Genomic DNA, 23012 nt, shown 5'->3' on the forward strand with positions numbered 1-23012 from the left:
CACGTGTGGCTGAACACTTCCTGTTTCCTTAAATAACGTAACTATCCGGCGAACGGTCCGGACAATTGGATGATGTCGTCCAGGATACCGAGCAGCATACATAGCACACGCCCGTTGGGCATTTTCATCGCAATAGCCATACATCAATACGATATCGACCTTTTCCGCAATTGGTAAACGGTCCATTTTAACACGGGTAATGTATCACGAAGCAAATACTGTCCGCACTGGCGGAATGTTACGTGATACCACGTACTTATACGTTTGAGACTATTACAGCGCCATCTATCGCAGAGCGAAAAAAGTGGTCCAACTAAAACATTCATATTTCTTTACGTACTACACGAATATGTAATAAAAAATGGGGGTTCCTATTTAAAAAAACGCAGTTGATATCCGTTTGACCTATGGCAGCGCCATCTAGCGGGCCAACCATAGCGCCCTTCAAGCTAGATGAGTTTTGTTCTTTGTAGTTTTTTCGTTTGATGCTTATTTCGTGAGATATTTGGCCTGGTCACAATCAATGGACCACCCTATGTAGCAAATCATTAGTGTCCAGCTGTTTTTTGTCGCGGGAAACCAAATCATTTAACTAGTGCTCTATTCCCTCGATGTCCTATGCCACGCTCTATGAGAAACGCGTGTTATTCTGAGCGCTTCTGTATTTCCTAGATGTAAAAGCATCCTGATATTTCAGTGCCACTGACCCCCCCCCCCACCCCAAATTCTGTAAGTCCCTCCAGATCCTTGAGCGTCATGCACGCCTCTCGTCCCCCATGCGGATCCTCTATGACCTCATCCCTTTCCCCCATCTGCTCCTGTTCCTTGAACATATCCGCATACTCTACACCTTCCGCCGCCTTGTTCCCCCTCACCCCCTGGTTGCTATTCTCCTCTCCCATCCCCACACCCTGCCACGCCTTCACAGTTGTGTCCCCCCTACTCTCCATCTCTACACCCTTCATCTCCTTTCCCAAGGTGGCTTCCATCAACTCCCCCTCCTGGATGATGCCCTCTCTCCCTCCATCTATCCCTCCTATCAAGTCTGATCCCCACCCCCCCTCCTTACCTCCATCCTTTCCCTGGGTGTCCCCCCTACTCTCCATCTCTACACCCTTCATCTCCTTTCCCAAGGTGGCTTCCATCAACTCCCCCTCCTGGATGATGCCCTCTCTCCCTCCTATCAAGTCTGATCCCCACCCCCCTCCTTTCCTCCGTCCTTTCCCTGGGTGTCCCCCCTACTCTCCATCTCTACACCCTTCATCTCCTTTCCCAAGGTGGCTTCCATCAACTCCCCCTCCCGGATGATGCCCTCTCTTGCTTCATCTATCCCTCCTATCAAGTCTGATCCCCACCCCCCTCCTTTCCTCCATCTTTTCCCTGGGCTCCCTCTTCCCCCTTCCATCCTGTTTTCTCCCCATCAAACCTCTCCCTACCTCCCTTCTCTTCCCCCCCCCCTGAGTCCTTATGTATTCCCCTCCTCTGCCTTCCCCATTCCATGTCGCCTCTGCCCAGCACCCCCCACCCCTTTTATGGGTCCTCATCCTCCATCAGCTCCTTTCCCACCTCCCCCCCTTCCCTTTTCCTCTCCTTCCCCCCTTTTTTATCTTTCCATCATCTGTCCGGTTTCCCCCCACCTGCCCTCGGCTGTGGTATGTCACATTTTGCCAACTTTTTAGTGCAGTGTTTCAGTGACTGTTCAGTGTTGTTCGTCTTTCTCATGTTGCGAACAGAAACAATGCTGTCGCTAGGTGTGAATTTTATATCTTTTGCGAACAGAAACCAGACTGTCGCCGTGTTTTTTTTAAATTGTCTGTCTATTGTTTTACCTGTCTGCTTTGTATGTATTGTATCATCCCTCTGTTCTTTGTTTAAGTTCCACGACTTTTTCGCTATGTTAGTATTTAATTCTCCGATTTTATCGCCTGTTTTTATTATTTATTCTCTTCATCTTTTTAACAAAGTCTGTAGGCTGAAGAGCGGCATACTAAGCTGCTGCCAGCCCGTCCCCTTCGGTTGGAATTGAAATTCAATAAAGAAAAAAAAATCAGTGCCACTGGTATCCATTAAGATATAAGTTCTGCGATTTGTTCTCAGCAGTTTGGAAACTGTGAATATCTCATTCCACTAGTTTGGGAGGTATCACTTCTCAGATGTTGTCTCGTGTTTTGAGAGACGTACATAATCATCTACATTAAATTTCTGTTTACATGGACCCAGCATTTTAATACGACAGTACACCGTATCATTGAGTCCATTATCACGAACTTCGATTGGTCTCGTTTTTATTGTCCTATGTTTGGCGCGATTATACTGTGCAATTATTTCTTGGAGGATATCTATTCATTTGTATGAGGCGCCAAGATTAAAACTCAACCACATTTGACCTTTTATTGTTCTGTCCAGACGTTCCACGATACTCGCCTTCAGGTGGGTAACGTTGAGTAGCGATGTATTTCGTATCGCTGCATCATAGTCTTGAAATACCTATTGTAAAACTCTCCACCGTGATCGGTTTGGAGGTTGTCCAGCATCGATTCGTATCTGTCTGCAACAAACGCTCAAACACATTCACGATATTTCTTCCCGTTTTTGTTTTAAGAGGTAATGCCCAGGCAAATTTGGAGTATGTACCAGCAGCCACTAAAATAGTTTTGAATCCATTATACTCATGTGAGTATTCTTTTATACCTACAAGATCAGCCTGCCATAACTCATCCAAATCCTTAATCATAACATGCCTGCAAAGGTATATTTTGCGTGCTGGTTTGTGCAGTTCTCGAAGTACTGTCTCCATACTTACTCGATAATACCTCTCTCTAAGCTCTGAAACTGTTGAGACAGCCTCATTCGAATGAGCCATATTGCCCACGGCAGCTGAAACCATGAGCAGTCGTAGTCGATCTATTATCTCATTAGGGTCGTCGTAGCGTATAAACAGAGGAGAATGAATGCTGACTGTTTTATGCTGAATGTCAGTATCATCACCACTGATATACCGAACGTATGGTTTTATAATCTCCCTGAATTTCGCACTGGGTTGGTTTCCTGCTTTCCTGTGTACACCGGTCCATTGTAATATTTCACCATACATCTTCAGATCTTTGGGTGATAATTTTACTGTTATTGAGGGTTTGAGGAAAATGAGGTTCGGTAGACCTCTCTTTTTTAATTCCCTATCCCTTATTTGCATTGTTTTTTAATTTAAAGTTATAGGCTGTGTGCCCAACATGTATGGTTTTCCGCCACTGATACCGAGTGTTTTGTCTGTTCTAGAGTTGCTGTGACTGTTAATTAAACCGACGATAGCATCATCGTCGTCATTGTGTAAATTCGCAGAAAGTTCATCGGGAGATTCAGTAACTGGTTTGAACGTTTCTCGCAGTGTTTGCTCTCGATACATATGTCCTAACCTCAGCAACCGTAACTTCTCTTGAACGGCCTTCCGTTCAGCAATGACCTACAATACTGGCCATTAAAATTGCTACAACCAAGAAGAAATGCAGATGATAAACGGGTATTCATTGGACAAATATATTATACTGGAACTGACTTGTGATTACATTTTCAAGCAATTTGGGTGAATAGATCCTCAGAAATCAGTACCCAGAACAACCACCTCTGGCCGTAAAAACGGCCTTGATACGAATGGGCATTGAGTCAAACAGAGCTTGGATGGCGTGTACAGGTACAGCTGCACATGCAGCTTCAACACGATACCACAATTCATCAAGAGTAGTGACTGGCGTATTGTGACGAGCCAGTTGGTCGCCACCATTGACCAGACGATTTCAATTGGTGAGAGATCTGGAGAATGTGCTGGCCAGGACAGCAGTCGAACATTTTCTGTATCCAGAAAGGCCAGTACATAAACTGCAACATGCGGTCGTGCATTATCCTGCTGAAATGTAGGGTTTCGCAGGGATCGAATGAAGGATAGAGCCACGCGTCGTAACACATCTGTGCCGGCCGAAGTGGCCGCGCGGTTCTGGCGCTGCAGTCTGGAACCGCGAGACCGCTACGGTCGCAGGTTCGAATCCTGCCTCGGGCATGGATGTGTGTGATGTCCTTAGGTTAGTTAGGTTTAACTAGTTCTAAGTTCTAGGGGACTAATGACCTCAGCAGTTGAGTCCCATAGTGCTCAGAGCCGTAACACATCTGCAATGAAACGTCCATTGTTCAAAGTGCCATCAATGCGAACAGGAGGTGATGGAGACGTGTAACCAATTTCACCCCATACTATCACGGTGGGTGATACGCCAGTATGGCGATGACCAATACATGCTTCCATGTGTGATCACCGCGATGTAGACAAACACGGATGCGACCATCATTATGCTGTAAACAGAACCTGGATTCATCCGAAAAAATGACGTTTTGCCATTCGTGCACCCAGGTTCGTCAGTGAACACACTATCGCAGGCGCTCCTGTCTGTGATGCAGCGTCAAGGGTAACCGAAGTTATGGTCTCCGAGCTGATAGTCCATGCTGCTGCAAACATCGTCGAATTGATCGTGCAGATGGTCGTTGTCTTGCAAACGTCCACATCTGTTGACTCCGTATTACCCTCCTGAAGCCACCGATTCCCTATTCTGCTAAAAGTCATTGGATCTCGACCAAAGCGAGCAGCAGTGTCGCGATACGATAAACCGTAATCGCCATAGGCTACAATCCGACCTTTATCAAAGTCGCAAACGTGGTGGTACGCATTTCTCCTCCTTACACGAGGCATCACAACAACGTTTCACCAGGTAACGCCGATCAACTGTTGTTTGTGTATGAGAAATCGGTTGGAAACTATCCTCATGTCAGCACGTTGTAGGTGTCGCCACCGGCGCCAACCTCGTGTGAATACTCTGAAAAGCTAATCATTTGCATATCACAGCATCTTCTTCCTGTCGGTTAAATTCCTCGTTTGTAGCACGTCATCTTCATGGTGTAGCAATTTTAATGGCTAGTAGTGTATTATTTAGTTGACGTCCTGCCGTATACTAAACGAAGTGCTTCATAGGCTGCACCTTATACACATTACGCTCAACCTTTACAGTTATGTCATGTACTTTCTATTCAATTCCATCGACCTTTACAGCTAAGTCGACTACTTTATTTCTCAAATGATGCTGGTATACCCCTCTGGTTCTTCAACAACAGCATCTAATTCATTTAACAGTCTCAGAAGGTCCTCGGCATACGTCTCTAGCTGCTTCTACATCTACATGGATACTCTGCAAATCACATTTAAGTGCCTGGCAGAGGGTTCACCGAACTACCTTCACAATTCTCTATTATTCCAATATCGTATAGCGCGCGGAAAGAATGAACACCTACATCTTTCTGTACGAGCTCTGATTTCCCTTATTTTATAGTGGTGATCGTTCCTCCCTATGAAGGTCGGTGTCAATAAAATATTTTGGCACTCGGAGGAGAATGTTGGTGATGGGAATTTCGTGAGAAGATTCCGTCGCAACGAAAAACGCCCTCCTTTTAATGATTTCCAGCCCAAATCTGTATCATATCTGTGACATTCTCTCCCACATTTCGCGATAATACAAAATGTGCTGCATTTCTTTGAACTTTTTCGATGTACTCCGTCAGTACGATACGGTAAGGATCCCACAACGCGCAGCAGTATTCTAAAAGAGGACGGACAAGTGTAGTGTAAGCAGTCTTCTTAGTAGGCTGTTACATTTTCTAAGTGTCCTGCCAATAAAACGCAGACTTTGGTTAGTCTTCCCCACAACATTTTCTAAGTGTTCTTTCCAATTTAAGTTGTTCGAAATTGTAATACTTAGGTTTTTCGTTGAATTTACGGTTTTTAGATTATACTGATTTACCGTGTAACCGAAGTTTAACGAGTTCCTTTTAACACTCATGTGGATGACCTCACACCTTTCGTTATTTAGGATCAACTGCCACTTTTCGCACCATTCAGATATTTTTTATAAACTGTTTTGCCGCTTGTTTTGATCTTCTGATGACTTTATTAGTCGATAAACGACAGTGTCATCTGCAAACAGCGGAAGACGGCTGCTCAGATTGTCTCCCAAATCGTTTATATAGATAAGGAACAGCAAACAGCCTATAACACTACCTTGGGGAACGCCTGAAATCACTTCTGTTTTACTCGATGACTTTCCGTCAATTACTACGAACTGTGATCTCTCTGACAGGAAATCGCAAATCCAGTCACATAATTGAGACGATATTCCATAAGCACGCAATTTCCCTACGAGCCGCTTATGTGGTACAGTGTCAAAAGTCTTCCGGAAATCCAGGAATACGGAATCGATCTGAAATCCCATGTCAATAGCACTCAGCACTTCATGTGAATAAATAGCTAGTTTTGTTTCACAGGAACGATTTTTACTGAACCCATTTTGACTGTGTGTCAATAGACCGTTTCCTTCGAGGTAATTCATAATGTTCGAACACAATATATGTTCTAAAATTCTGCTGCATATCGATGTTAACGATATTGGCCTGTAATTTAGTGGATTACTCCTACCTTTCTTGAATATTGGTGTGACCTGTGCAACTTTCCAGTCTTTGGGTACGGATCTTTTGTCGAGCGAAAGGTTGTATATGATTGTTAAGTATCGAGCTAATGCATCAGCATACTCCGAAAGGAACCTAACTGGTATACAGTCTGGACCAGAAGACTTGCTTTTATTAAGTGATTTGAGTTGGTTCTTTTCTCCGAGGATGTTTACTTCTACGTTACTCATGTTGGCAGCTGTTCTCGATTCGAATTCTGGAATATTTACTTCGTCTTCTTTTGTGAAGGCTTTCATTTCGGAAGGCTGTGTTTAGTAACTCTGCTTTGGCAGCACAGTCTTCGATAGTATCTCCATTGTCGTCGCGCAGAGAAGGCATTGATTGTTCCTTGCCGCTAACATATTCGCAATGGTACTTGCAAAGTAGAGGAGGGGCAGTTTAGCAATGATAGTGAAATTAGCAAGCATGCTGCCACATAATTGGTTGATATTGAAATTACTGTAAAATTGCTAAAATTGTTCACACAATCAACTGTGATGCTTATTATTACATTACATCGACGATGTGTTTTCCAACCCATCCATCCACTGGTACGCAGTTGGTTAAAACATAATGACTGATTGTCATCGCTTGTTTGAGATGGAGATAGAGTCTTGCTGGAGGGTCAACACCTTCTGGGGGTGGCCAGCAACGAAACAGTGATCATGTACATGACTAATTTGAGAAATCAGTCGAAACGGAACGCAGAGCCATCAGCTATCCTGTCACTGTGACAGATGAGTTTAAATGTAGTGGTCGCCAATCACCTTCGGACAGACATTGGAAAACGGTCCACAACACCTCAAACCTCTTCAAGTTTCCGCATGTTATGACTGTCATTTATTTATTTTCTGTGTCTCTTAATTATTTTCTGTGAGAGGCAATGAATCAGAACGTGTAAATATCAGTTTAGACCTGACAGAGATCTCAAAGTTGTGGCAGAAAAAGCAAAATGTATGGAAATGTACAGAGCGTGCTACAGCAGAAAAAAACGTTGTTTCAAACAACAATGCAGGGAGCCTTTCTCGTGACTGACGGTATAGTCTGTGGGATACAGTCATTCTCTTAGAGTGCAAGTGTTGGCACTTTACTCTGGTCTGTGCAAGTGACTTCGATCACTGGCTGCCTGCTTTTATAGTTCGTAATTTTTCTCTGTTGGATGGTACATAAAACGGTGATAGAGTGCTGGGGTGATAGACATGAATGGACCCTCAGGGATAACAACTCAAAACACTGAACTTGACAATGAAGAAGATGACAAATAAAGAAACCGTAAGTGAAACATAATGAAAATAGATACACACACACAACCTTTCACATAAATTATTCATCTCAGGCATAGCCACAACAGTTTAGAAATCGTAATTTTTGCGTAAATGTTTTGCCTACATTAAGTTGTATGTAGTTGCAGGTGACAAACTGTAAAGAAAAACAGACACTATAAAAACTTAATACAGCAGGAAAACCACACCATATGGTAAGAACGTATGAATACACAATTTTATGTGCTTATATATGACGGTAGTATCTGTTCCCGAAAGAACAGTTACCGTGGATGACCATGCAGCTTTGCTAGAAATGAAATGATAATTAAATGGACACCCTAGCTGCAAACAGGCGTTGATGTACTTCATTGGGGACATGTTTGAAAATGTGTGCCCCGATCGGGACTCGAACCCGGGATCTCCTGCTTACATGGCAGACGCTCAGATGGATAGAGCGTCTGCCATGTAAGCAGGAGATCCCGGGTTCGAGTCCCGATCGGGTCACACATTTTCAAACATGTCCCCAATGAAGTACATCAACGCCTGTTTGCAGCTAGGGTGTCCATTTAATTATCATTTCAATTTTATGTGCTCCTCAAAAACCTGTAATTACAATTTAGAAACTAATATTTATATGTATTTAAACAGTAAAGACCATTCCTTATGTTTAACAGCTATAACAATAACAACAAAAAAACCACCGATGAAGCTGCAACTGCCTTGAAAGATGTGTGGGACAAAAAAGAAAATTGTGTTTTCCTAAAGGCGGAGCCCACTCGAAAACATATGTTTTGTTAAAGGAAACACAGACAAAAGAGCTTCAACAACAAGTTGAACATATACTTTGTTAGGTTGGCAACATGTTGGTAAATAAACCAAAGAGGAGGAAACACATAATGAAGATACAATATTCACATTGTTAAAAGCACAGTGTTCGAACAAATAGCAATATGTAATGGAAAAAAACAGTAACACACCACAAAAAAGAGGGAGAAACATGGTGAACAGTGTGAAAAAGTTTGGAATACAAAATTGTGCTTATGTGTTGGAAATAAAAGTGGTAGTGTGATCTCTGGACCAGATGAGAGAAAACGCAGATCACAGTAAACTGTAAGTAATTACTTATTTATATAAAAACCGCGAAGTGAACAGTTAGATAATTTAAAAATAACAAAACTGTATCGTTATAGATCCCACTAAACATGCCTTTGAGCGAGAAGAAGGCGAAATGTGCCTGGGAAAAATGAATTAAGTTGCAGTAAGAAAAGGCGGTTTTATTTACAAAACAAGTATTTCTGTGCTTGCTGCAGTGTATGGACACGCAAACAAACTCGTCAAGGGGAAGAAAATCTAAGACAGATGTAAGAGAAGGTATCGGAGACTATACAAGGTGGAGGAAATTTGTGTCACGAATTTTTAACCCTGGGTAGCTGACGCCAGTAGGAACCAAAGTTACTAATGTTGTGTAGATCGACAACGCACAGTTTTTAAACTACGGAAACTTTGCGCCACGCGCTCCGACTGGCTGCGGGGTTGCCCTGTTGCCGGATGCTCTGGACAACGCATGACCGCAAATGCTTTGCCTGCCGCTAACGACGCTGTTTCCTCAAGTCGCCGGTGAACTGCTGTAAACGTTTGCGGGTGTGCGTGACGTCTTGCTGGGCACCGCTCCTCATACAACCATTGAGCTTCATGCGCATTACCGTCGGCTAGTCCATAAACAAAAACCATATGTCGTTGTTCTTCAAACGAATACTGTGTGTGCTCCGAAGCAAAGCTTACGTGTAAATGACTCTCACATGAGGTGGGGATAAACAGCAACACCTATTCGACACGTGTGCGTATCACGTTGTGGCAGTAATGGGGGCCGGCCGGTGTGGCCAAGCGGTTAAAGGCGCTTCAGTCTGGAACCGCGCGACCGCTACGGTCGCAGGTTCGAATCCTGTCTCGGGCATGGATGTGTGTGATGTCCTTAGGTTAGTTAGGTTTAAGTAGTTCTAAGTTCTAGGGGACTGATGACCTCAGATGTTAAGTCCCATAGTGCTCAGAGCCATTTGAACCATTTTGAACCTGCCTCGGGCATGGCTGTGTGTGATGTCCTTAGGTTAGTTAGGTTTAAGTAGTTCTACGTTCTAGGGGACTGATGACCTCAGATGTTAAGTCCCATAGTGCTCAGAGCCATTTGAACAATTTTGAACCTGCCTCGGGCATGGCTGTGTGTGATGTCCTTAGGTTAGTTAGGTTTAAGTAGTTCTAAGTTCTAGGGCACTGATGACCTCAGATGTTAAGTCCCATAGTCCTCAGAGCCATTTGAACCATTTTGAACCTGCCTCGGGCATGGCTGTGTGTGATGTCCTTAGGTTAGTTAGGTTTAAGTAGTTCTAAGTTCTAGGGGACTGATGACCTCAGATGTTAAGTCCCATAGTGCTCAGAGCCATTTGAACCATTTTGAACCTGCCTCGGGCATGGCTGTGTGTGATGTCCTTAGGTTAGTTAGGTTTAAGTAGTTCTAAGTTCTAGGGGACTGATGACCTCAGATGTTAAGTCCCATAGTGCTCAGAGCCATTTGAACCATTTGAACCAGTAATGGGGTGAGGGACGTTTGCACGTGTGAACTGACAACCACAGTGCTGCCAATCAACCGAAGAATGGCAAAAGGGCAATCCCACAGCCAATCGGAGCTCGTCGGGGCAAGTTTCTGTAATTTAAAAATGGTTCCTACTGGCATCAGCTATTCAGCGTTAAAATTTCTTGACACAATTGTTCTCCACCCCGTATATAAAACAGTGTGTCAACATTCCTGGAAACTTGATACCAGACACTATTGAAACCAGGCGTGTCTCGTAAATGGGTAAGAGAGCAGAGGGAGTGTACAGTTCTTCACTATGCTTGCCAACCATGCACTATAAATCACGGAATGCTGTGAGCTTGTCTGCTGTTCTACTATGAAATGTAGTATGTTGGTCATAAAATCTCCATTATTAATCAAAAAGTGGGATCGGTATTTCGTCATAACTTCTCGGAAAAATGGTGACCCATATACAAGAGACCGCGCATCAGAACAATAGACGTGTACATTTTTTAGAGCTCCACACACAAAAAGTATACCAAATAATGTTTTATTTCCTTTTGGTTGGTATCTCCAGTTTACCATTGCAGCGATGTGAACTTTGCCCTTCAATCAGCAATTTTTTTCTGTTTTTTCTACGTAATTGTTAGTGAAACTATGTCATTAGTAAACAACAGTTCAAATAATTTCGTGGGAGACGTTTCGTTTGTTGCCTCGCCTAGTCCACCGTGCACTTGTACCACTATATTCATTTCTGGCACTCTCGACACTTTTTTATGGAAGGGGTATGTGTTTCAACAATACCCATTTCTGCTATATAAAATTTTCCGTACTTAGCAATCATCTTCATCTGATGAATCAACCTCAAATGGCGTTACATCGAATTCGTTATTCTCCTTGTCGTCTGTGATGTGAATGTCTACAGGTTCACTCACATCTTTGGCTGAGTTACTGTAATACACGTTTTCAGCCTGTTGACGCTCAAATTCTCTTATTATTTCTTCTGGAGCTCTTAATGTTTTGTCAGAAGACATTTTATATGTCTGCAAAAGAAAGTACCATCTATTTTGTAAACAAAAAATTAACATAAATAACAGTACAGGGTAATTTTTTACCCCGATGGATAAATTTCTCGGCCGGCCGGAGTGGCCGAGCGGTTCTAGGCGCTACAGTCTGGAACCGCGCGACCGCTACGGTCGCAGGTTCGAATCTTGCCTCGTCCATGGATGTGTGTGATGACCTTAGGTTAGTTAGGTTTAAATAGTTCTAAGTTCTAGGGGACTGATGACCTCAGAAGTTAAGTCCCATAGTGCTCAGAGCCATTTGAACCATTTTTTGATCAATTTCTCACTTTTCATGTTAAAGGATGATGGAGAATAAAGCCTGAGAGATTATAGCCTCCTCAACGTGAACAACAACATTGAATGGAAAAGTAAACAATGACTCTCGCCCGAGAAGCCAGTAGTGCCAGCATAGGATAAAAGATTATATGAACTGGGGTAATATTTCATTCCACCTTGTTATTCTAGGGGTAACTGAGAATATCTCTCTATGTGTACAACCACTTACCACCACTTACCATCCACAGAAGGCTTATTCCTGAATCCTTTTTATTTACACAGCAGATTGCATAAAAAAATGGTTCAAATGGCTCTGAGCACTATGGGACTTAACATCTTAGGTCATCAGTCCCCTAGAACTAACCTAAGGACATCACACACATCCATGCCCGAGGCAGGATTCGAACCTGCGACCGTAGCAGTCCCGCGGTTCCGGACTGAGCGCCTAGAACCGCGAGACCACCGCGGCCGGCTCAGATTGCATCGACCGAAACTTGGGAGCAGTAAAAATATTGACTGGAGGGGCAAGTAAATAACGCGTGGCGTCCGTATCTTTTGCTTGCCTCCTCCATCGTCGGGTATCGCTCGCCTTTAGTTGTCAGGAATCGGCAAAAATCGGAGCCATCGATCAAATAGTATATCTGTTCCATCACTCGCTTGCCGACCTTTGAGATCCTAAAATATTCCGCGAAATAGCAGTAAGAATTTAATATCTTTGAAAATGTGCGTAGGAGACAACTGTGTAAATACAGCGCACTGTTATCGTATTAGCTATGTTAGTGACAGTAGTCTTTTGAGGAGCAGTCGTTTTTTTATGTTGCTGCTTAGACGAAATGGCTCTGTAACAACAGAATGCGGTTGCAGGGAGACTTACCGTAGGAGCACCATGGTTCGCGTACCTCTTACGATTAATTCTTAACCGTCTTCCTTTCCTTTTTCCGTCTGTCTTTACACCCACCCTGTGCCTACACTATTAGCGAGGGACTACCTCACCAGCAATCGGTAAGGCCGTGGAAATTTGTGGAATATGAAACAGTATCCGAACAGATGAAAATTTTTGTCATGACCTGTTGGAAGCTAAAACCTGATGATTTATTGAAAATTTGATCCACAGTTCTCTCGTGAGCAGCAAACGATATACATTACAATTTATAAGTAACTTTTTATTACTTATTCTCCTGCTGGCACGTAGTGCTTGATCGTTTTGCATTGAGATTCCAATATCGTCATAATTTTCCTCGTCTATAAACGGAAAATGTTGTTTGAAAATTACAGATTCACAGATGTGCCTCTTGAGAAAGTGTAGTCTTTAATGCTTGTTCATCTAGCTAGCATTTACGTGGCTTCTATTTTTGATTGCTATATAACTGCATCTCTCACATTTTAGTACTCTTCGAAGAGTCCTAAGTTTCTGTGCTCCTTTAATTTCTACAGCAGTTCTGTTGCATTTTATCAAGGCTTACAACGTTCTCGTGGCCTTTTTCTCCGCGTACATCGCAGCCGCTTGCCAACGCTCTACAGAAATTGTCATTTTATGCAAATTTAGACACCGAAGGGAAATTTATTATTTTCCGCGAAAATGCTGATTGTCTGTCTTCTGCCGCGTTTCCTACATTTTTGACCGAACGTATATTCTTTCACGAGTAAATATTACAGCTCTGGGGTCCAGTAACTGATTACTATTGAGAAACCGCTCTCCTTCGCTGTAAAGCTCGGTTTACACAAGCAAGTTATTGCAGCAATTTACTAGCGCGGAGGAACTTGCCGCGCGATCTGCGAGTGTAAACATATCGCCAAGTAGACTTGCGATCATAGCAATTTATTGCGGAAGTGACTTGCTGCATTTTCCGCTTCCAGTGTGAACACCACGCAAGAAGTATCTGCAAGTAACTTGCAGCTTTTAGGATTTATTTCTATTTCCTGCAAGTAGGTTCAAAATGGCTCTGAGCACTATGGGACTTAACAGCTATGGTCATCAGTCCCCTAGAACTTAGAACTACTTAAACCGAACTAACCTAAGGACATCACACAACACCCAGTCATCACGAGGCAGAGTCCTGCAAGTAGGAAGCGCAAGTTATAGTAAGTATGTCGTCTGCATAAAACTTACATTTAACATTTTACTTAAAGTGGTGGCTTAATTTTATGCAACCATCTTACGTATTATATGCAAACAAATTTCAGAAATGGAGGAGAAACGGGAATGGATGAAGCAGCATATAGAACATTTTACTGAAGCCGTGGAGAGCTACCCCGAAATATGGAACGTGCATAACCGGGACTTTAAAGATAGAGTGAAGAAGATGATCGCATTAAACGGAATCTCGTCGATATTCGACACATCTGTGAAAGAGGTACAGAGAAAGTAGCATAATTTCAAGACACAACCCCTTTGCCACCTGTATCCACTCGCTTGCGGTTTTAGGAGTCTGGAAAAAGAAGATGTGTAATTATTACATGTTCTATTTAATTAGCTTGTCACTTTCTATTTTATGGGCACTAGAAAAAAACATTTTTATAAGCATATCATTCTGTAAAATGCAGTTTATTTCAATAAAAATGTAATTTCATTCTTATGTTTTCACATACCTTCAAATAATTTTCTCTTTTCAAGACGTCAGAAATGGCTCTACATACGTCGGGTACGATTAGAGAAATCGTGCTGACGGGAATGTGAAACAGGTACATTAGGGTCTTGTATGAGTCTCCTACAACGAAAAGATTTCAAAATTCAAACTTTTTTTGGTTTTATGTTTCACATAAATAAATGAAATGCCTATTTTATTCGTAGCTCTCCCCTGTAGCTATAAATCATAGAGTGACTAGCAAACGATCCTTTGCTGAAATAACAGTACGGGAGTTTGTGTCTCGTTTTGATATGACGGTCGCTGTTAACATAAACAAATACTCCATATCATTTGCGGACATTCTGCAAAAGTTTTCAAAAGTATCCATGCTCTCGATACCCAGTTCTTGCAAAAGGTTATTATAGGCACCATTTTGCGATCTTCTCATTATCCACTCTCTAACCCAAATACTTCTCTTTTTCTTTTTCACGTTTTTCATTACAATTACAAGAGCTGCAGCATATCTCACCCGCCTACTTGTGATGTTATACTTCGGCTGACACTCGTAGCGGTACTGAAAGCGTATGTAAACAGTATCAACAAGTTGTTGACGCAAGTTTCTTGCCACAGAACTTGCGGAAGAATCTTGCTTAATTCTTGCGCTGCTGTGTAAACACAGCTGCAAGCGGCTCGCAATAACTTGCAGCAAAAACTTCTGCAAGCGACTTGCTTGTGTAAACCCAGCTTAATGGACTTTTCTTCTTGCTCACTGTGTAGATTTGCCGGGAATCAAATACAGGGTGAGTCACCTAACGTTACCGCTGGATATATTTCGCAAACCACATCAAATACTCAAAAACCGATTCCACAGACCGAACGTGAGGAGAGGGGCTAGTGTAATTGTTTAATACAAACAATAAAAAAATGCAAGGAAGTATGTTTTTTAACACAAACCTACGTTTTTTAAAATGGAACCCCGTTAGTTTTGTTCGCCCATCTGAACATATAAACAAAAACGTAATCAGTGCCGTTTGTTGTATTGTAAAATGTTAATTACATCCGGAGATATTGTAACCTAAAGTTGACGCTTGAGTACCACTCCTCCGCTGTTCGATCGTGTGTATCGGAGAGCACCGAATTACGTAGGGATCCAAAGGGAACGGTGACGGACCTTAGGTACAGAAGAGACTGGAACAGCACATTACGTCCACATGCTAACACCTTTTTACTGGCCTTTTTCACTGACGCACATGTACATTACCATGAGGGGTGAGGTACACGTACACACGTGGCTTCCGTTTTCAATTACGGAGTGGAATAGAGTGTGTCCCGACATGTCAGGCCAATAGATGTTCAATGTGGTGGCCATCATTTGCTGCACACAATTGCAATCTCTGGCGTAATGAATGTCGTACACGCCGCAGTACATCTGGTAATGTACATGTGCGTCAATGAAAAAGACCAATAAAAAGGTGTTAGCATGTGGACGTAATGTGCTGTTCCAGTCTCTCCTGTACCTAAGGTCCATCACCGTTCCCTTTGGATCCCTACGAAATTCGGTTTTTTCCGATACACACGATCGAACAGTGGAGGAGTGGTACTCAAGCGTCAACTTTAGGTTACAATATCTCCGGATGTAATTAACATTTTACAATGCAACAAACGGCACTGATTACGTGTTTGTTTATATGTTCAGATGTGCTAACAAAACTAACGTGGTTCCATTTAAAAAAACGTAGGTTTGTGTTACAAAACATACTTCCGTGCATTTTTATATGGTTTGTATTAACCAGTTACACTAGCACCTCTCCTCACATTCGGTCTGTGGAATCGATTCGTCAGTATTTGATGTGGTTTACGAAATATATCCAGTGGTAATGTTAGGTGACTCACCCTGTATATGAGTGGAAAACCCAGTGAATTTCATAATTTATTGTTGTGTGCTATAAATGGATCTTCACCACGTCAAGTGGTCCGCCCCTGGTAGCTGAGTGGTCAGCGCGACGGAATGTCCTACCTAACGTCCCGGGTTCGATTCCCGGCTGTGTCGGAAATTCAAAATGGTTCAAATGGCTCTGAGCACTATGGGACTTACCATCTATGGTCATCAGTCCCCTAGAACTTAGAACTACTTAAACCTAACTAACCTAAGGACAGCACACAACACCCAGTCATCACGAGGCAGAGAAAATCCCTGACCCCGCCGTGGGTCGGAGATTTCTTACGCTCAGGGACTGGGTGTTGTGTTGTTCTTGTCATCATTTCATCCCCATCGACACGCAAGTCGCCGAAGTGGCGTCAACTCGAAAGACTTGTACCAGATGGACGGTCTACCCGACGGCAGGCCCTAGCCACAAGACATTTACATTTTTACCACGTCAAGTACGTCGAAAGTTCATTAGGAGCACGTTAGTGTTTCTCACCAACAAGGGAATCTCCCTGTCGCATTCCCCTCAGATTTAGTGGTAAGATGGCCCAGTGGATAATACATCAAGAACCGAATACAGATAAAAAAATGGCTCTGAGCACTGTGGGACTTAACATCTATGGTCACCAGTCCCCTAGAACTTAGAACTACTTAAACCTAACAATCCTAAGGACATCACACAACACCCAGTCGAATACAGATAAAGCATGTAAACAGGAAGAAGGTCTACTGAACTGTGAAAAAAGAAGCAAAATCGTACCAGTGAACGGTCTAAGTTCACCATGTTCAACACTGATCCCATTTTTGTGGCCATGGCGTCGTGGTTATGTGGTCACGGGATTGGACTGCAAAGAGGAAAATCCGTGTTCAAATCTCCCTCATACCCCATTTTGTCACAAAATTATGAACTTTCTGCCCGGTCATGGGCGTGTCTGCTCGCTGTATTCCAATTTGTGTGTGTTTGCAAGAGCGAGGGGTAAGGAAGCGAACTCCAGACGTACGTATCTGCCAATTGTTCTACACATGTACTACTTGTTATGACTCTTACGTTCCGTTTTGGATGTTTTGACACTCTAATTCCTTTGTTGCAACATAGTTCAAACCCGCCTATTTGTTGTTTTCGTTTCTGTGAACGGTTTATGCGACTTCTCGCCTCTGCTCACTATTCATCATATTTACTTGCGACGGTAATATATTATTACCACATGACACATATTCTGTAACTAATGTATAGCACGACAATCACCAAGACTACAGAATGAGAACACACACATCAACGACCGGACGGAAGGTCCATAATCTTGTTAAAAAAAAAAAAAAGAAAAAGAAAAAAGCGCAAAAAGGAAAACTAAATACGCAACTCACGCCTTTTGGTGCCACACCGTGACCACAAAACCACGACGCCGTGAGTCTTGCTTAACTGTTTCTGTTTTGCTTCTTTTTTCACCGTTCACCTTCTTCCTGTTTTTACGTTTCACCTGTGTTGTGTACTGGGCCATTTTATCACTAAATCTGACGGGTGTGCGATGGGGAGTTTCACTCGGATGACACAATAAACTACTTGGGAATGACTACTCTTTATGAATACTTCTGGCTGTATCTATACGCATGTGTCTCCCGGAACGACGAAACAATCTAGCACGTGTCTATCGGGTATAAGAGGAAATGTTTCAATATTGGCGCTATAAAGCAGTTCAGACGTTTTGCGCTATCTACTAGCACACAATGTGACTATTGAAGATGGCAGCTCGGTGCTGCCATCTATTGCATCTGTCACCTCGCCACCCGTCTAGTGCTGCCCTCTACGCCACGAAACTTCTGTACTGTGGGCAGCAGGTGTCATGGCGTGACTATTAAAGATGGCAGTTTGGTGCTGCCATCTATTGCACCTGTCACCTCGATACCCGTCTAGTGCTGCCCTCTACGCTACGCAACTTCCGTGTTGTATGCAGCAGATGGTACTGCAGTATTCGTGAGCTTGCTCCCGGCCGACCAGCCATACGTACTTCGCAAAATTGCAGTTACGAAAAATGTAGTGTATTCACAAAATGATCTTTCAAATATTTAGACACAAATTTTTAAGTTTGCGAATGTACACATGCTTCTCTTACATTACAGCAAGGAAGGCGGCATACAATCCATCAGCAGACCCATTGTGTCAAATATATTATATGCTGAACAAGTGAAAACACCTACGAAAATTCAAAGTACATACTTCTTTAGATTCAGTATTTCAGGAGGCTGGTAGTCAAACGTCAGAATTAACTTCCTCACTACTGTAGCCAAGACACACATATACACCCTAGAAAAATCACTGTCTGTACTGGTAGGCGGTATGTTATCATTAACTGCTTTGATAGCATTAGCATAATGAATTCAGTCTTTCTCATTCACAGGGATGGTTCGAGAACTTTTTCCAAATAAGCGACGTTTCACTTAGCGCCTCCCTTCCGTTTCGTTCCTCCCTCATACATTAGTTGCCGTTTATTGGGCTTTTGGTACGACCTTTAAAACTAAATGTAAATCCATTGTGGGTGAAAATGGGTTATTTTCGTTACTAATTGTACCTTGTCAGCTTGGCGCCCCAAACGCACTCTTGTGTCGCTTGGGCCTTTAACCGGCCCTGTTTATTATCTTGCTTCCATTACTACATCTCACGACTTCGATGGGCGATAACTCAAACGTTTCATTCTTTATCTTTCATCCAGTTTTCTGAAAGTGTATTAAGATCTGGGGTAAGAAATTTTCACATTACCCGTCTGACATTCTTCTTATTGTTCCTGTTTTTACGACAAGTTCATCCTTCAATACATTTCTTTTGATTTTCAAATAAAAATTTCTCCATCTTTTAACATGATGCACAACTGATTGCTAACAGTAATCCATTATACGTGTATATGGTGTGTTCCCTACTTCTATTGTGCTTCTCCTGAGTTGTACCTTGAAACACCTGTTCGATATCCCCAGAAGCACTTATCACCAGTGAAAACCGGCCCGTTTATAGTTTTTTTCTACCTAGAGAAATTGTAAACAAATACACACTCACATTTCATCTGTGTTCACTAGTTTGTTACATTTGTAAAATTTACTTCATTGAAGATGTCGGTTCAAATGCACCCTAACCCTAACACCGCAAATATATCTCAAATGAAGATGCTGTCAAACTTCACCTGCTGAGAAATTCGAAAAATAATGAAACGGGAATGATGTGATACATACATTATTTTACAACGAAACTGATAGCATAAATAATTTCTGTCTCAGTGCAGTTTGCTGCACATGGTTCATGAAATATGGCCTGCACACTCTATGAAGTTCCAACCTAACACACAGCTTTCTTCAGTCAGGAAAATACATATTATAAATTGGTTATCATAGACAACAAATATGTCAATTTCTTAGCACAGTGTGCACCCCGAGTGTTAAGACGAAATATTTTAGTGACAACGAGCAACATACACCACTGGCGATTAAAATTTCTACACCAAGAAGAAATGCAGATGACAAATGGGTATTCATTGGACAAATATATTATACTAGAACTGACATATGACTACATTTTCACGTAATTTGGGTGCATAGATCCTGAGAAATCAGTACCCAGAACAACCACCTCTGGCCGTAATAACGGCCTTCATACGCCTGGGCCGGCCGAAGTGGCCGAGCGGTTCTAGGCGCTACAGTCTGGAACCGCGTGACCGCTGCGGTCGCAGTTCGAATCCTGCATCAGGCATGGATGTGTGTGATGTCCTTAGGTTAGTTAGGTTTAATTAGTTCTTTCTAGGCGACTGATTACCTCAGATGTTAAGTCGCATAGTGCTCAGAGCCATTTGAAACATTTTTGACACGCCTGGGCATTGAGTCAAACTGAGCTAGGATGGCGTGTACAGGTACAGCTGCCCATGCAGCTTCTACACGTTACTACAGTTCATCAAGAGTAGTAACTGGCGTATTGTGACGAGCCAGCTGCTCTGCCACCATTGACCAGACGTTTTCAGTTGGTGAGAGATCTGGAGAATGTGCTGGCCAGGGCAGCAGTAGAACATTTTCTGTATCCATAAAGGTCCGTACAGGACCTGCAACATGCGGTCGTGCATTATCCTGCTGAAATATAAGGGGTCGCAGGGATCGAATGAAGGGTAGAGCCACGGGTCGCAACACATCTGAAATGTAACGTCCACTGTTCAAAGTGCCGGCAATGCGAAAAAGAGGTGTCCGAGACGTGTAACCGATGGCACCCCATACCATCACACCGGGTGATTCGCCAGTATGGCGATGTCGAATACGCGCTCCCAATATGCGTTCACCGCGATATCGCCAAACACGGACTCGATCATCATTATGCTGTAAACAGAACCTGGCTTCATCCGAAAAAATGACGTTTGCCATTCGTGCACCCAGGTTCGTCGTTGAGTACACCATCGCAGGCGCTCCTGTCTGTGAAGCAGCGTCAAGGGTAATCGCAGCCACGGTCTCCGCGCTGATAGTCAATGCTGCTGCAAACGTCGTGGAACTGTTCGTGCAGATGGTTGTTGTCTTGGAAACGTCCTCATCTGTTGACTCAGGGATCGAGACGTGGCTGCACGATCCGTTACAGCCATGCGGATAAGATGCCTGTCATCTCGACTGCTAGTGATACGAGGCCGTTGGGATCCAGCACGGCGTTCCGTATTAGCCTCCTGAACCCACCGATTCCATATTCTAACAGTCATTGGATCTCGACCAACGCGAGCAGCAATGTCGCGATACGATAAACTGCAATCGCGATAGGCTACAATCCGACCTTTCTCAAAGTCGGAAACGTGATGGTACGCATTTCTCCTCCTTACACGAGGCATCACAACGGGTGTTTGTGTATGAGAAATCGGTTGGAAACTTTCCTGATGTCAGCACGTTGTAGGTGTCGCCACCGGCGCCAACCTTGTGAGAATGCTCTGAAAAGCTAATTATTTGCATATCACAGCAGCTGCTTCCTGTCGGTTAAATTTCGCGTCTGTAGCACGTCATCTTCGTGGTGTAGCAATTTTAATGGCCAGTAGTGTATGATAATATGAGGATGGGGTTGGTTGCCCAGCACAAGCGTAGCCACGATTAGATTTCGGGGACACAGAAGAGGTCTTTCTCTCTCTCTCTCTCTCTCTCTCTTTCTCTCTCTCAGTAAAGATTTGCGCTGCATACACATAGGCAATTCACGCTTTATCAACAAATAGAACCATTTCAAACAATAATGAGTCAGTGAGTGGTGGAAGCAGCACAATGACCGTCACGAAGAGAGGAGAAGCAGGTGGAAAAAGAGTTTTCCTCTTAGTCAGTGTTGACAACACACGCATGGTGGCACTGCGCAGACCCATGGATCATCTTTTACAGTAGATGTAGGGAAATAAGTTTAATGTTTTTCGTCTCGTCGACAGCAAACGTCATAAGAGACACAGTTTTACTCGGATATTTTTTTATTATTGGAGGGGATAGAAGTGGTTGTGATCTTTTAAAGGAACCATAGCAGTATTCGCCCAGAGTGAATGGGGAATCATGGAAAACCAAAATCTGGATTGCCGGTTGTGGGTACAAACCGGCTCTTCCGGGAGCGAATCTAGTGCGTGAGGCACTACGTCAGACAGTCCGGTAGCAAGACAGAACCGACAGACGAAAATTATAAGGTTTCGAGAAACCATAGAATAGCAACATCAGTGTTCAAATTTGTTAACAGTAATGAATATGAATTAAGTATATTGTAAAAAAGTTAGATCGCTAAATTTGGTAATGTCTGGCTGCTACACGAACTTTACCAGCAATACAAATCACCACACTCACGAAACGGCGGCGAAGAGCTAGAAGGCCAAGAAAATTAGAATTCCGTCGTCCAAAAATTAGTGGAGTTCTGGAAGCTGACCTCTGATAAAAATACTCCCAGTTCTCCCTCATTTCTGAGTGAAACTTCACCCTTGATGAAAGGAAAACTATTGAAATTTTGGACTCGTTCTGGGTTTTCTCCAATTCTTGCGAAATTACGTGTTTAATCCAAAACAAGATTACCAGACATGTACGGCATTAAATTCTACATCGGATCACCTATAGTGAGTTTACATGAGCATTTCGTTACGAAGAGTGCTCTGGATTTATTATATGAGATAGTATATTAAAGCATGTTCACTGAGAGTTCATGTCTGAATCGCTATGGTAGTCTTTAGCGAAAATAGATAAAAGCATTTACTTTAGCAATAAAATTCGGGGTAATTTTTCTTGTTTCACCAAAGCTAACATGTACAGAGCAAACTGGTAAACGATTCAAGTACAGAAGTATTAGCCATAAAAAAATATACGCCAAATATTTCATTCCGAATCTCTAGATGGTAGAGATACACCATGCTACACAAACTACATTGAGAAACGTCTTATGCAACCACGTATTCTCCGCAGTAGGTTCAAGGCAAGGTATAGCCCGAAGATCGGCAGCTGCTGATCGAAACACCGGTGACAATCAGAAAGGCAATGCGTGAAGAGTTCGATAACTACCAAAGCAAAACATTATCATAGGAGCTCTCCCAAAACCTCAAAAATGTTTAGTCTTATGGTAAGGCAGTCAATGGCAAAAACTGAGTCCTCACACACTCGTTGCCGAGCCAAGAACCGAAGTAAAAAATAGGAAAACTATCGGCGAAATATTAAATTCCGTGTTCAAATGGTCGTTTACAACGGATCATCAAGAAATATCACAGCCATTAAAAAAATTGTCCAAATGACTGTGCGGCCAATATTTGAATACTACGCAATTGTCTGGGACCCATCTCACTCCAGACTGGCGGGGGACAT

The 23012-nt window shown here is 42.9% G+C and overlaps 1 protein-coding gene across 1 annotated transcript in view; it reads right to left on the reverse strand.

Annotated features, from left to right (window-relative positions):
* The window catches only part of LOC126249551 (uncharacterized), a 43077-nt gene extending 25981 nt beyond the window's left edge, over positions 1-17096 (reverse strand). The window contains exon 1 of the mRNA XM_049951215.1: positions 16963-17096. Coding sequence (XP_049807172.1) covers positions 16963-17016 — 54 coding nt within the window. The 5' untranslated portion in view covers positions 17017-17096. The remainder of the gene's footprint in view (positions 1-16962) is intronic.
* Between the last annotated feature and the right edge of the window lie 5916 nt (positions 17097-23012).

This window comes from Schistocerca nitens, chromosome 3, assembly GCF_023898315.1.
Source record: "Schistocerca nitens isolate TAMUIC-IGC-003100 chromosome 3, iqSchNite1.1, whole genome shotgun sequence".
NCBI classification, from domain to species: domain Eukaryota; kingdom Metazoa; phylum Arthropoda; class Insecta; order Orthoptera; family Acrididae; genus Schistocerca; species Schistocerca nitens.